The sequence below is a fragment of the Mirounga leonina genome, unplaced genomic scaffold, assembly GCF_011800145.1.
Source record: "Mirounga leonina isolate KUSES-001 unplaced genomic scaffold, KU_Mleo_1.0 Mir_154, whole genome shotgun sequence".
Classification (NCBI taxonomy): domain Eukaryota; kingdom Metazoa; phylum Chordata; class Mammalia; order Carnivora; family Phocidae; genus Mirounga; species Mirounga leonina.
In genome coordinates, this window is record NW_023270389.1 from 62,080,428 (window position 1) to 62,096,523 (window position 16,096).

Below are 16,096 nucleotides of genomic sequence, written 5' to 3' on the forward strand. Positions count from 1 at the left end.
CAAGATCAAACAAAGAATATTATTATAATTAGAAGAGATTTCAGATGAGGAGAGAGTAATTAACAAACTCTAGGTTGTGATGGTATAACTTCATCAAGTTCATGTGTTTAGCACTTGGAAAAAGGAGGATTTGAACTCAAGCAGTCTAACTCCATAGAGTTCTTAATCATTATGCTAAGACCAAATTACATGGGTAATTACATTAAAAACTAGTGTTTCCCTACATGAAGATTAAATTTATAATTCATTATAACAAATACATTCTAACATAATAAATGGCATGTTCATTTACTTTGAACACTTAGATCTTTAATCTTAAAATACCATTTTCATACAAGGAAGTTGTTTTTTAATTTTCTTTTTTTTAAAGAAGATTTATTTACTTATTTGAGAGAACAAGCAGGGGGAGAGGGAGTGAGAGAATCTAAAGCAGACTCCCTGCTGAGCACAGAGCCCAATGAGGGGCTCGATCCCAGGACCCTGAGATCATGACCTGAGCCAAAATCAAGAGTCGGACACTTAAGTGACTAAGCCACCCAGGCACCCAGCTTTTTAATTTTCTATAGCAATGAAAACATAATTTGTAATTCCATCAATATGTAAATTGGCATTTATTAATCTGGAGCACTCAGGGAAGGAAAACACTTTTCCCTCACTGGCTCAGGAGCAAGCCATTAAACTAAAAAGCTATTATTTCCCAGACTATTCACTTTCCTGCTGATATTAGTGAGGCTGGGGCATCAGGTAGGAAGCACACCAGAACCATTTCTGCTTCTGCTTTGAGCATACAAAATACCAAATGGAAAATGACCAAATCATTAGGGAAAACATTATTCCCAAGTTCTAAAATTGTATTAAAAACAATAAGAAAAAAATGCAAATTATAAATCAGCACAATGGCACTTCAGTTAACAAGTACCCCCGAAGCCCTATCGGCTGTCAGTGTTAAGGCCGAACCATGAAAATGAGGTGACGTTTAAATTACTTGGTCTTAAACAGTGACAGGTATTTCAGATTTACCAGGATAAACACCATCCACACCTATATATTTGAATAACGTAAGATCATCAGCCAACACTTCTTGCAAATGGCAATTTTTAGCATATTTCTTCCACACACATACACTGTGCTGAGTAGGGAATAAATTACTATTCTCTACCTTTCTTTTATGATGGGTTGTGGAAGCATCCATCTCCTCCTCCCCTATATTATCAATTTGTGAAGTTGGACTACAATTCATTCTCTCCTCTTCTTGTCTCTGAAGTCTGTCTGCTACAGCCTGAATAGCTTCTGTCCACTCTTCCCTATAAAAACAAGTACAGTTTCCCATTAATAAAGATGGTAAATGATTCAATTATTTCCCTTTCATAAAATATGACATCAACACAACTAAAGTCTATTCCAGGATAATATACACACACATATGTAAATATAACCTCCCACTCTTACTCAAAGGTGAAACTAATCCTAAAAGCATTTAACATTACAGATCTTACAATTGTAGGAGCATTTATTTAAGAGTAGAAGAAAAAAGAAGGAAAGGATTATATGAAAATTCAGTTAAAACCCTTTAAAAGTACAGTTAAATTTTATTACCTATCCACATCTTACGTATAAAGTAAATTGACCCCCCAAAGCTTGCTGCCCCTTGAAATACTTTTTTGTCTAGCCATTGTTAAATTCATCATTGACATAGTCAAGATCTTTACTGTGGTCCAACAGAAGTTCCAAGAAAAGGTTTTCAAAGCCAAGGCCTTTCACTGTTCCCAAATCACAGATCAGTTAAAAAAAAAAAAATGTAATAGTAAGTCTCAGGAGCACTGGGTGAAATTTGTATTACCAGATCAAGAATCATTCATTTCCATATAAATTTTTGAATCAGCGTGTGTTAAAATCTGTTAGAATTTTGAGTGGAATTGTATTAAATCTATGGATCAATTTGGGGTAGATTACTATCTGAAAAACTTAAATTTTTCACTCCATAAAGATAGTATAGCCTTCATTTATTATGTCTTTAATCTCCCAGTGCAATCTTTTGTGACTTTCTGTGAAAATGTCTTGCATATTTTAAATTTATTCAGAAGTATTTTATTTTTTAAAAATTATTTTTTTTTCATTGAAGTATAGTTGACATACAGTATTACATTAATTTCAGGTGTACAACATAGTTATTCAACACTTACATGCACTATGAAATGCTCACCACATAAATGTAATTACCTTCTGTCATCTACAAAGTTATTACAATATTATTGACTATATGTGCTATGCTGTATTTTACATCCCTGTGACCAACTTACTTTCTGTTAAGTCTTCTTTGGAAAAATGTCTATTCAAGCCCTCAGCTCATTTTTTAACCAGATTATTTGGGAGTTTTTGGTTTGAGTTATAAGAGTTCTTTGTATATCTTGGGTATTAACTCTTTATCAGATATGTCATTTGCAAATATCTTCTCTCATTCAGTAGGTTGCCTTTTTGTTTTGTTGATTATTTCCTTTGTAAAGGCATTTTAGTTTGATGCAGTTTCAATTGCTTATTTTTGCTTTTGTTGCCCTTGCCTTAGAAGACAGATCCAAAAAATGCTGCTGAAACCATTGTCCAAAGGTTACCACTTATGTATTCTTTTAGGGGTTTTATCATTTCAGGTCTTATATTTTGGTATTTATTCCAGTTTGAGTTTATTTTTGTATATGATGTAAAAAAAAAAAAGGTGGTCCAGTTTCATTCTTTTGCATTGGCTGTTCAGTTTTCCCAACACAATTTACTGAAAAACTGTCTTTCCCTATTGTATATTCTAGCATACTCTGTTATAGATGAAATGACAAAATAAGTGTGGGTTTATTTCTGGGCTGTCCACTGTGTTCCCACTGATCTGTGTGTCTACTGTTTTTGTGCCAGCACCACACTGTTTTGATTCCCATAGCTTTGTACTGTATCTTGAAATCTGGGATTGTGATACTACCAGCTTTGTTCTTTCTCAAGGTTGCTTTTGCTACTCAGGGTCTTCAGTGGTTCCATATAAATTTTAGTTCTATGAAAAAATTATTGATATTTTGATAGGGTTTGCAATGAATCTGTAGATTGCTTCAGGCAGTATGAACATTTTAACCATATTAATTCTTCTAACCTGTGAACATGGTATGTCTTTCCACTTATTTGTATCACCTTCCACTTCTTTCCTCAGTGTCTTACAGTTTTCAGAGTGCAGGTTTCCACCTCCTAGGTTAAATTTATTCTTTTTGAACCAATTGCAAATGGGACTGTTTTCTTAATTTCTCTTTCTGATAGTTCCTTGTAAGTGCATTGAAATGCAACAAATTTCTACATGTAACTTTTTTATCCTGCAACTTTACTGAATTCATTTATTAGTTCTAATAGTTTTCTTGGTCAAGTTTTAGGGTGTTTTTTTTTTAATTTTTATTTATTTGACAGTAGAGACACAGTGAGAGAGGGAACACAAGCAGGGGGAGAGGGAGAGGGAGAAGCAGGCTTCCCGCTGAGCAGGGAGCCTGAAGCGGGGCTTGATCCCAGGACCCTGAGATTGTAACCTGAGCTGGAGGCAGATGCTCAATAACTGAGCCACCCAGGTGCCCCAAGTTTTAGGCTTTTCTATATTTAGTATCAGTCACCTACAAAAAGTGACAGTTTTACTTCCTCCTTGCCAGTTTGGATGCCTTTTATTTCTTTTTCTTGTCTGACTGCTGGGGCTAACACTTCCAGTATTGTGTTGATTAAAAGGGGTGAGAGTGGACATCCTTGTCTTGCTCCTGATCTTAGAGGAAAAGCTTGGAAATTTTCACCATTAAGTATGTTAGCTGTGGGTTTATGGACTTTATTATATTGAGGTACATTCTCTATACCTCTATAGCCATTTTCTTGAAAGTGAATGGATGTTGTATTTTGTCAAATGCTTTTTCTGCACCTATGGAGATGATCATATGATTTTCATCCTGCATTTTGTTAATGTGCTGTATTACACTCACTGACTGTTTTGTGGATATGAAACCATCCTTGCACCCATGGAATAAATCCTATTTGATCATGGGGAATGATCCTTTTAATGTACTTTGAATCTGGTTTGTTAATGTTTTGTGCCAATTTTGCATCTGTGTTCATCAGATACTGGCCTATAATTTTCTTTTTATAGTACATTTGTCTGGTTTTGGAATCACAGTAATGCTGGCCTCACAGAATGAATTTAGAAGCAATCCTTGCTCTTTAATTTTCTAGAATAGTTTGAGAAGAATTGTTATTAAGTCTTCTTTAAATGTTTGGTAGAATTTACCTTTGAAGCCATCTGGTCATGGACTTTTTTACTTACTGGGAGTTATTTGATTACTGATTCGATTCTATTACTGATGTCTGTTTAGATTTTCTATTTCCTCCTCTTTCAGTCTTGGAAGATTCTAGTTTCTAGGAATTTATCCATTTCTTCTAGGTTGCCTAATTTGTTGGCATATAATTTTTCAGAGTAGTCATCCCCTTTGTATTTCTGTCAGCTATAATTTTTGGTGTCAGCTATAATTTTTGTTTCATTTCTGATTTTGAGTCCTGTCGTTTTTTTGTTCGTTAAGAGTCTGGCTAAAGGTTTATCAAATTTGTTTTGTTTTTCAACAAACTAGTTCTTAGTTTCACTGATCTTTTGTATTATTCTTTTAAGTCTCCGTTTTATTTATTTCCACTCTGGTGTGATTACTTCCTTCCCTCTACTAACCTTGGGCTGTGTTTGTTCTTCTTTTTCTAGATCCTTAGGAGTAAGGTTAGATTGTTTGAGATTTTCCTTGTTTTAGTTGTTTTTTGGTAGGCCTGTATCATTGGAAATTTGCCTCTCATAACTGCCTTTGCTGGGTAGCGAAGATTTTGAACTGTTGTATTTCCATTTTCATTTGTCTGCATCTATTTTTTTTTTAATTTTCTCTCTGTTTTCTTCATTGGCCCATTGGTTGTTTAGTAGCATATTGTTAAAACACCATGTTTGTGGGGGTTTTTTCGGTTTTTTCTTGTAACTGATTTCTAGCTTCATATTGTTGTGGCTGGGAAAGATGGTTGATATGATTTCAATCTTTTCAAACTTATTAAACTTATCTTCTTAAACTTGTTTTGTGGCTTACTATGTAATCTGTCCTGGAGAATGTTCCATGAGTACTTGAAAATAATGTGTATTCTGTTGTTTTTAGATGGAATGTTTTGTATGTATCTGTAAGGTCTGTCTGGTCTAATGTGTCATTCAAGCCACTGTTTCCTTCTTTATTAATATTTTTTCTGGATAATTTCTCCATTGATGTAAATGAGGTGCCAAAATCCCCTCCTATTATGTTAATTTCTCCTTTTATGTCTGTTAATTTGCTTTATATATTTAGGTGCTCCTAGGTTGGGTGCATAAAAATTTATAACCATTATATGCTCTCGTTGGCTTGATCCCTTCATCATTATATTATGCCCATCTAGGTAGGTCTCTTGTTACAGTCTTTGCTTGAAAGTCTATTTTGTCTGATATGAGTACTGTTACTCCAGCTTTTTTTTTTTTTTCCACTTCCATTTGCACAGTATATGTTTTTCCAGCCCTTCACTTTCAGTCTGTATGTGTCTTAAGGTCTGAAGTAAGTCTCTTGTAGACAGCATATAGTTGGGTCTTATTTTGTTTTTTTCCTCATTCAGTCACCCTTTATCTTTTGATTGGAACTTTAAGTCTGTTTACATTAGAAGTAATTATTGATAGGGATGTACTTATTGCCATTTGTTGGCATATGACAACTGGCATGTAACCGTTTTCTGGTTGTTTTGTAGTTTTTCTTGGTTCCTTTCTTCTTTTCTTACTCTCCTTCCTTATGATTTTATGATTTTCTTGAGTGCTAAGCTTGGATTCTTTTCTCTTTAGGTTTTGTATCTATTAAAGATTTTCGGTTTGTGGTTCATATAAGGTTCACATATAACACCCTATGTATATAGCAGTCTATTAAAGTTAATGTTCAATTAACTTTAACACATTCTGAAAGCACCATATTTTTATTACTGCTCTCCACATTTTATGTATTTGACTTCACATTTTACATCTTTATTTTGTATATTCACTAATTAATTATTGTAGATATAATTGATTTTATTACTTTAATCTCTTAATCTTCATACTAGTTTTATAAGTGTTTGATCTACTACCTCTACCATATGTTTGCTTTTACCAGTGAAATTTTTCTTTAATAATTTTCTTAGTTCTCATTATGGCCTTTCTTTTCTTCTTAAAAGAGTCCCTTTAACATTTCTTATAAGGCTGGTTAAGTTGTGATGAACTTTACTTTTATTTGTCTGGGAAACTCTTTTCTCTTTCCCTCTACTGTGAATGACAACCTTGCTGGGTAGAGTATTCTTGGTTGTAGTTTTCTTCCTTTCATCACTTAGTTTATATCATGCTACTCCCTACTCCCTACTTGCCCTTTGGAGGGGCATCTGCCAGCACAGGTCCACAGAACAGGTGTCTGCAGTGCTAGCAAGGGAGAAGGAGAGTGTCAGAACTGGTGCCTGCCAGCACTGGGCCAACTATGCTGAAAGAGGTCAAGAAAAATGGCACCTGCCAACTCTTCCATTATCGGAGAAAGTTCCTACAGATTCTTGATCCTCCAACACAACCCTACAATGGGTCAATAAATCTCTTTCACATATAGCCCAGAAGCTTTCAAACTACTGCCTCTGTACTGGGTCTCAAAGTGAGTGATACTGTGCAGAGACCCTTTAAGATAAGCCTGGTCAGTTATATATAGCTCTCCACCTTTCCTGGAGTTAAGACCCACCAATTTTCAAAGCTCTTGAATTAAGCCCCACTGATTTTCAAAGCCGGAGGCTATGGAGGCTTGCCTTCCCAGTGCAAATCCCCAGGGCTGGAGTGCCCAATAGAGGTCCTCAGAGAAGACGTCTGCACCTGTGATAGCCCTCCTGCTTGTGGGTCAATGTGTCTAGGGTTTGGTTCCCAAGTTTGTCTCTATACCTCTTACGCTTCTTAATGTGGTTTTTAAAATATGGAAGAGCTGTTCAGTAGTCTTCAGGCTTTTCTCAAAGTGAGTTATACTATATATAGTTGCAGCAATGGTGTGTCCATGAGAGGAAGTGATCTCAGGATCTTCCTACTCTACCATCTCCCTTGAACAAAATCAGTTGATTGTTTTCTTAGGATGTTTCTTTCTTTGGCAACATTCTTCACTTTTTAGAGATCCTTTGCTGAGTTACCTATTCCCAACTATTTTTTATGCTATTGTGGAGGCTTTTTAAATTTTTTTTAAGTTTTCTAATTTTTCTTGGTAGTACTTACAAATAAAGTTGGTTTTGTATGTCGACCTTGTACCTTGAAGCCTTATTAACTTGACATATCAGTTCTTTTTTTGTAGTTTTTAATTTTATTATGTTATGTTAGTCACCATACAATACATCATTAGTTTTTGATGTAGTGATCCACGATCCACTGTTTTTGTATAACACCCAGTGCTCCATGCAGTACATGCCCTCCTTAATACCCATCACCGGGCTAACCAATCCCCACCCCCTTCCCCTCTAAAACCCTGTTTGTTTCTCAGGTCCATAGTCTCTCATGGTTCATCTCTCCCTCCAATTCCCCCCCCCCATTTTTCCCTTCCTTCTCCTAGTGTCCTCCATGTTATTCCTTATGTTCCACAAATAAGTGAAACCATATGATAATTGACTTTCTCTGGTTGACTTATTTCACTTAGCATAATCTCCTCCAGTCCTATCCATGTTGATGTAAAAGTTGGGTATTCATCTTTTCTGATGGTTGAGTCATATTCCATTGTATATATGGACCACATCTTCTTTATCCATTCATCTGTTGAAGGGCATCTCGGCTCTTTCCACAGTTTGGCTATTGCGGACATTGCTGCTCTGAACATTGGGGTGCATATGGCCCTTCTTTTCACTACATCCGTGTCTTTGGGGTAAATACCCAGGAGTGCAATTGCTGGGTCATAGAGTAGCTCTATTTTTAAATTTTTGAGGAACCTCCACACTGTTTTCCAAAGTGGCTGTACCAACTTGCATTCCCACCACCACTGTAAGAGGGTTCCCCTTTCTCCACAACCTCTCCAACATTTGTTGTTTCTTTCCCTGTCCATTTTTGCCATCCTAACTGGTGTAAGATGGTATCTCAGTGTGGTTTTGATTTGGATTTCCCTGATGGCTAATGATGATGAACATATTTTCATGTGTCTGTTAGCCATTTGTATGTCTTCTTCAGAGAAGTGTCTGTTCAACTCTTCTGCCCACTTTTTGACTTGATTATTTGTTTTTTGGGTGTTGAGTTTGAGAAGTTCTTTATAGATTTTGGATACTAGCCCTTTATCTGTAGTGTCATTTGCAAATATCTTCTCCCATTCTGTGGGTTGCCTCTTTGTTTTGGTGACTGTTTCCTTTGCTGTGCAGAAGCTTTTTATCTTGATGAAGTCCCAAAAGTTCATTTTTGGTTTTGTTTCACTAGCTTTTGGAGATGTATCTTGAAAGAAGTTGCTGTGGCCTATGTCAAAGAGGTTACTGCCTATGTTCTCCTCTAGGATTTTGATGGATTCCTGTCTCACATTGAGGTCTTTCATCCACTTTGAGTTTATCTTTGTGAATGGTGTTAGAGAATGGTCGAGTTTCATTCTTCTGCATGTGGCTGTCCAATTTTCCCAGCACCATTTATTGAAGAGACTGTCTTTTTTCCATTGCATGTTTTTTCCTGCTTTTGACATATCAGTTCTAATACCTTTTATTTTTCTGGATTTTCTACACATGCAAACATGTCTACAAATAAGAGCAATTTTGCTTCTTCTTTTCCAATCTATTTGCCTTTTACTTATTTTTCTTGCCTTATAATGCCCTACAGCAGACCATTAGTACAATGTTAAATAATAGTGGTGAGAGAAGATATTCTTACTCTGTTCTAGATCTTAGAGAGAAAGCACTGAAGCTTTTACCTTTAATTATCACATAAGCTGTAGGGTTTTTATAGATAGAAGTTGAGTAAGTTCCCTTCTATTCCTTGTCAGCTGAGTGTTTTAGTTAGAAAGGGTTTTGAATTTTGGCAGATGCTTTTTCTGCATCTGTTGAGATGACCATGTAGTTTTTCTACTTTATCCTCTGAATATAGTGAATTTAGTTTAATGATTTCAGATGATAATGCAACTGAACTCTTGGATATACTCCATTTGGTCATGATGTATTTTTCTTTTTTTAGTTTTTAAAAATTTTTTATTGTTATGTTAATCACCATACATTACATCATTAGTTTTTGATGTAGTGTTCCATGATTCATTGTTTGTGTATAACAGCCAGTGCTCCATGCAGAACATGCTCTCTTTAATACCTATCACCAGGCTAAACCATCCTCCCACCACCCTCCCCTCTAGAACCCTCAGTTTGTTTTTCAGAGTCCATCATCTCTCATGGTTTGTCTCCGCCTCTGATTCCCCCCTTCATTCTTCCCCTCCTATCTTTTTTTTTTTTAACATATATTGTATTATTTGTTTCAGAGTTACAGATCTGTGATTCAACAGTCTTGCACAATTCACAGCACTCACCATAGCACATACACTCCCCAATGTCTATCACCCAGCCACCCCATCCCTCCCACCCCCCACCACTCCAGCAACCCTCAGTTTGTTTCCTGAGATTAAGAATTCCTCATATCAGTGAGGTCATATGATACATGTCTTTCTCTGATTGACTTATTTTGCTCATCATAACACCCTCTAGTTCCAACCACGTCCTTGCAAATGGCAAGATCTCATTCCTTTTGATGGCTGCATAATATTCCATTGTATATATATACCACATCTTTACCCCAAAGATACAAATGTAGGGATCCGAAGGGGTACGTGCACCCCGATGTTTATAGCAGCAATGTCCACAAAAGCCAAACTGTGGAAAGAGCCAAGATGTCCATCGACAGATGAATGGATAATGATGTATTATTCTTTTTCCACATTTTTGAATTTGTCAAAATTGTGTTAAGAAATTTTGCACTGATGGTCACAAGTATATTAGACTATAGTTCTATCTTCTTATGATAGTTTTGCCTGGTTTTTGAAACAGGAGTGCCTTTATAAAGTAAGTTGGAAAGTGTTCTCTTCTCCATTATTTTCTGAAATAAGACTGTGTAGGACTGGTAATATTTCTTTAAATATTTGACAGAACTCATCAGTGAGGCCATCTGGACTTGGGAGTTCTCTTTGAGGAAAGGTTTTTAAATTATTAACTCAATTCTGTTCATTGACATTGGCTGTTCAAGTTTTCTAATGTTTTCTTGGGTTGATATATTTGTAATTTGTGTCTTCCCTGTCTTTTTTTTCTTTAACAATCTTCTAAGACGTTTTCCATTCTTTTAGTTTTTTTCAAAGAATTAGCTTTGGTTTATTGATTACTATTTTTGTTTTCTATTTCACTGATTTTTAGCTCGAATGTTCCCACTTGATGTTTGCTTTGGGTTTACTTTATTTTTCTAGTTTCTTAAAAAGAAAGCTTAGGTTATTGACTTAACTTTCTTCTTTCCAAGTATAGGCACTTATTGTTATAAATTTCCATCTAAGCATTCACAAATTTTTATATGCTTTATTTTCATTATCCTTCAATAAAAATGATTTTCTAATGGCTCCTGCAAATTTTGTTTTTGACCCAATGATTTTTAAGAGGTATGCTGTTTAATTTCCAAATAGTTGGGAGTTTTTCAGGTTCTTATTCTTATTGATTTCTAAGCAATTCTACTGAAGCCAGAAACCATATTTTACATAATTCAATCATGCTAAATATATTAAGAATTGCTTATGATCCAGAATATGAGCTATCTTGGTGAATGTACCATGTGCATTTGAAAACAATGTGTTTTCTCTCACTTTTGGGTGTAGTATTCCATAAATATCAACTACAGCAAGGTGGTTGACAGTATTATCCTATGACTTTGCTGATTTTTTTGTCTAGCTGCTCTATCACTTGCTGGAAAGAATTTAAAAATCTACAAATATAGTTGTGGGATTGTCTATTTTACTCTGTTTAATTCTGTTATGCATGCATACATATTCATGATTGTTACAGCATCCATATCAAATAACACTATTATTATAAAGTGTCCTGGAACTCTCTAGAATATTATTTTATTTTGAAATCTGATATAGCAAATCTCTTCCTGTGGTTACTATTTGCATGATATATTTTTACTAATCCATTTATTTTCAAGTTAGCTATGTCTTTATACTTAAAGTGCATTTCTTATAGACAGCACATAAGAGGGCCTCCTATTTTTAATTCTGAAACTCTCTGCCTTAACTGCAGTGTTTAACCCATTAATATTTAATGCAATTATTTATATGGTTGCACATAAGTCTACTATTTTACTTTCTTTTATTTCTCTCCTCTTCTTTCTTTTTTCCTGCCTGTTTTTGTTTCACTATTTTAAATTTTCAGAATTCCATTTCATTTTTACTGTTGGCTTCTCAGCGTTTTTTTTTGTTGTTTTTTTTTTGCATATTTTTATATATAGCATTAACTTCACACAGTCAACCTACATAATGTACTCTGGATTAATTTTTTATGATTCTATTTCTCCTTATATCAGCATTGTAGTCATCATGTGCTTGCTTTCTTTTTAGCAATTATCCTTGAAGTCATAACATTCATCCTCAATTTAGCAAAGTCTTATATGTCCATACTTTGAAGTCTTCTAAGAAAATGCAGTGATGTCATAAGACATTAACTTCCATTTTTCCCTCAACCTCAATTTATATATTATTACTTTAGATTTTTAATTCTTCACATAATTAAACCACAAAATGTTATTTTTATTCATAAGATCAATATTCCTTTGGTTTTATCAACTTATTTACCATTTTGTTTTTCATTCCTTCCTACATCTCTTCTCCCTGTCTGAAGAATGCTGTTACTATCTCCTTTTCTGCAAGTCTGCTGGTGAGAAATTCTATCAATTCTGAACTGAAGTTATTGAAATATTTGACTGAAATATTTTCATCTTACTTTCACTCTTGGAAAGTATTTTTGCTCATTAGCATGTATTTTCTTTCAGCACTTTGAGAATATCATTCCATTATCTCTAATTATCATTCCATCCCATATATTCCATGTCAATTATTTCTATTGATATCATCTTTTGGTCTAATTGATGCTCCTTTAAAGGCAACCTATCTTTTTTCTCTATCTGCTTTGAGGATTTTCCCATTGTCTTTGTTTTCAAAAGTCTAATGAGACTAAGTGGATTTTCTTTGTATTTTTCCTGCATGGGATTTACAGGACTTCTTGAATATGTGGTTTGGTATCTTTAACGATTTTAGAAATTTTTCAGCCATTATCACTACAAATACTTTCTGACCCATTCTTTCACTCTTCCATTTTGAGACTCTAATTATGTATATGTAAGACCTTCTTACTACATTCTTTTCATCTTACATTGCCTTCTTATTTATTTTTACTTTCTATCCTTATCTCCATGTTTCATTCTGCATATTCTGTTATAACCTATGTTTAAATTCCTAATTTTCCCCAATGTTAGGCCTAATTTACTGTTAAAACCATCCACCAGCTCTCATGATTTTAAGTATCTTGTTTTTCAATTTTAGAATTCCCATTTTATTCTTTTTCATAATTTCTAGCTCTGATGAATTGCCTAGACTTAACTGTATTTTCCTTGATTATACTCACACAGAGTTCTTTTACATTCTGTCTGATAACTCCATTATCTAGAGAGCCTATGAATCTGATTCAGTTGTCTGTTTTGTCTCTGTGGTTTCTGAATCTTTGAATCTTTGTGTACTTGTTTATTTTTTAATCCATATCAAACAATGTACATTAAAATGTAAATAGTTTGAGATTATTTATATTTGCTTTTAACAGGTTCCAGGGAGACTAGCAAAAGTGGATCACATTAACCAAATTTAAGACCTGAAATAATTTAAAGCTAGACTTCAATCCTTAAAAGGTAAGTCTAAATCTGAGTTTATCTTTTCTTCTAGTGCCAACCTAAAATGTATTGATGTACCATGACCTCTCTTTGGTAGGCCCTGGATTCCAGAACATGATTCCTAGGTCTGACAGTTACTCCAAATGTCAACATCTCAGACACTTCTAGAATTGGCAGGCACCCCTGGTAAAATAGTGAGCTCTTCTCTCTGGGTTTCACCCTTCCAAAAAGTTTTGGTCCCATAATTCTTCACAGCCAAATTGCCTCGTGTATGTCTTTTTTTGTTTTTGTGTTTTTGTTTTTGTTTTTTTAAACACTTTGTCCATCTTTTTGGAGAGTTCTTAGGTGGATTATTGACCTAAATTACCTCATTCACCACAATTAAAATACATATGTATGCTCTGCAAAAAAGTATTGGGCCCAAATATCTCACTAATCAAAGAATTCATGCAATCTTCTAATTCCTAAGTAATGTTGGAAAATGTACTCAACTTGGAAAACAGAATGGAGACCCCCAGGAAGCAAGTAAATTTTTCTTTTTAAAGTATATATACTACTTATATGAAAATGAATCAATTTTCTTAAGCTGATCATTTATTTAAAAATAAACATTAAGATGTCTAATATAAAATGTCTAAATATATTTAGTATGCTATTAAAGCTCAATAAGCCATACTGTAATATGAATTTACAGTAATAATAAGGGAAACCCTGATATTGTAAATACGTATAACGAAGTGTTATAGGTAAAATGATAACAAGTTTGCACTGAGAACAGTGGTGTTCTAAGAAAAACAATGCTAAGTTTGGAGTGGGGACCAAAGGAGAGGAATGAGTTATAAATGCGGAAGTACAAGATGAACTGGTACAGGAAGAAACAAGCAAGGGAAGCTATTTCTGGCATGGGGGCAAAAGAGCCAGAAAGAGCCACAAGCGATGTGAGAGTCACTACAGAATTAGGACTTGGGAAACTATAAGTAGTTCACCGTAGTTGTAACATAAGGGGGTATAAGCATGCACATGAATATGGGTATGTGAGTGCAGCAGGGTGTCATCGTGGTGATAATGAAAATGATTAGCTCTAAGAAAGGAAAATAATCTGGGTCTATAAAGTGGATGTTCCAGTATAACAAAATAAACTAGACATGAAAAATCATATTTCATAGGTGACAGTGAATAATTTGAAATGCATTCATTAAAACCAGAGAAAAAAGTGTGTACGCTATCATGAAAATCATTACATATTATTTAAAAACAAAAAAATAATAGACCATCCTACCTGAAAGGAAGAGACAAAGTTACTATTATCTGCAGACGCTATGCCTGCAAAAGCTAAGAACATTTTGGAAAAAAAAAAAAAAAAAACAGCAGTAACTGAAGTTTTGCTTTACTGCATGTTTGCTTTTACCTGAAATTTTTTCCTTTCTTAATTTTCTTACTTCTAGTTAAGGCCTTTTCTCTCCCTTAGAAGTTAAGAGCTTTATAAGTCTTCTCTAATTAAAACCATGTGGTCTCAGTGCTAGAATGATGGAGAAGTCAAAAGGAAAAAAAAAGAAAAAAAAAACCTAAAAATACAAATATTTATGTATATGTGCCATCCATAATCAGAGAGGACAGAATAGATTATTCAATGAAAAGAAAAGAAGAACGGAGCTGATACAATGGTCTCATCCTTTGGAAAAAGTAGATTCCAAACTTCTATCATCCAATAAAACAAATAGAAGATTTTTTTTTTAGTGAAAGTAGAGATATATATTACATTTACAAAAAGAACGGATTTTAGACTGGCAGACAGAACACAGAAAATACACAGCTTTTCCAGTTCTCACTACATTTTTCTAAGTCTTCATTAACATTAAAGTCATATAAAATCTCCAAGCAGCAGATTCTAGATGAATGTAGAAAAACACACCCCATGGTAAATATAAAGATGCTGTTTTTTCATTTTTACTAAAACTGCTTTCTCCTAGTTATAAATGCAAATAAAAACTGATTGTTCAGGGGCGCCTGGGTGGCTCAGTCATTAAACGTCTGCCTTCAGCTCAGGTCAGGATCCCAGGGTCCTGGGATGGAGCCCCACGTTGGGCTCCCTGCACCGCGGGAAGCCTGCTTCTCCCTCTCCCACTCCCCCTACTTGTGTTCCCCCTCTCGCTGTCTCTGTCAAATAAATGAATAAAATTAAAAAAAAAAACTGTTCAGAAAAGTGGTGTGATATATAAGAGCAGGAACTATTTTAAAGTCTTAAGATATGGCGTAAATCCAGCTTTGCAAACATAAATGGCAAAATTAATCATGCTTCAATGTAAATCCACTAAGAATAATATTTCAAAGACTATACAGTGACATGGGAAAAGTTCCATTCATTCAGCCAGTCAACAAATACTACGCTGGAGCCTGGACTATGCTGTAAAGATAGAATATTGAGCAAGGAACCTACGATCCTTGCTAGTCAAGAATCTCACGGTCTAGCGAGAAAGGCAAACAAAGATTACAGTGCTGATATACTTGATATAAAAGGTGCAGGGAGATATGCAGTCTACAGCAGCGGCACCTACCTCGTCTACAAGAGTCAGAGAAGGTTTTGTGGGAAATGTGGTATTGGAAGCTCAGATCTGACAGATGAATAGGAATTAGCCCAGTCATGGTTATGGGTGGAACTATATGCAAACTGAGGACTTAGCAGATAGAAATGCCCAGGAAGACAGGAGTGGACAGGGAGAAAAAGACATACGGAATTGTATATATGTTCAAGACCTAAATACATCTGCAGAGAATAAGACTGGGAGTGTATAAAAGAAAATAAGATCTGTCCTTAACTCTGGTTATAAAATTAGGAGTGTTTTCTAGTTCTTTTCTACTTTTCTTTCCTTTCTAAAGTAATCACACATTACCATTTACTGTTTACTGATCAAAAAGCATTATTAAAATAATACTTTACTATTTACTAGGTCTTATGGGAGGTTATTTTTGTTTTAAATCTTAGACATGTCTCCTCTAAGACCTGCTTCATTCATTTGGAACATAGGCTAGTAACATTTAACTTCACAAAGTTGCTGATGTGGATCAACCATGATAACATCTGTGCAGGAAAATGGTTTTGTGGTTGTGGTTGTTGGACTTAACTCAGTTACCACCAGATCAGAGGGTACTAAA

The 16,096-nt window shown here is 34.7% G+C and overlaps 1 protein-coding gene across 4 annotated transcripts in view; it reads right to left on the bottom strand.

The window, feature by feature from the left end:
• The window catches only part of AKT3 (AKT serine/threonine kinase 3), a 311,247-nt gene that overhangs the window by 132,651 nt on the left and 162,500 nt on the right, over window positions 1–16,096 (bottom strand). For all 4 annotated transcript variants that reach the window (XM_035010956.1, XM_035010959.1, XM_035010957.1 and 1 more), the window contains one exon: window positions 1,160–1,304. In XM_035010956.1, coding sequence (XP_034866847.1) covers window positions 1,160–1,304 — 145 coding nt within the window. The remainder of the gene's footprint in view (window positions 1–1,159; window positions 1,305–16,096) is intronic.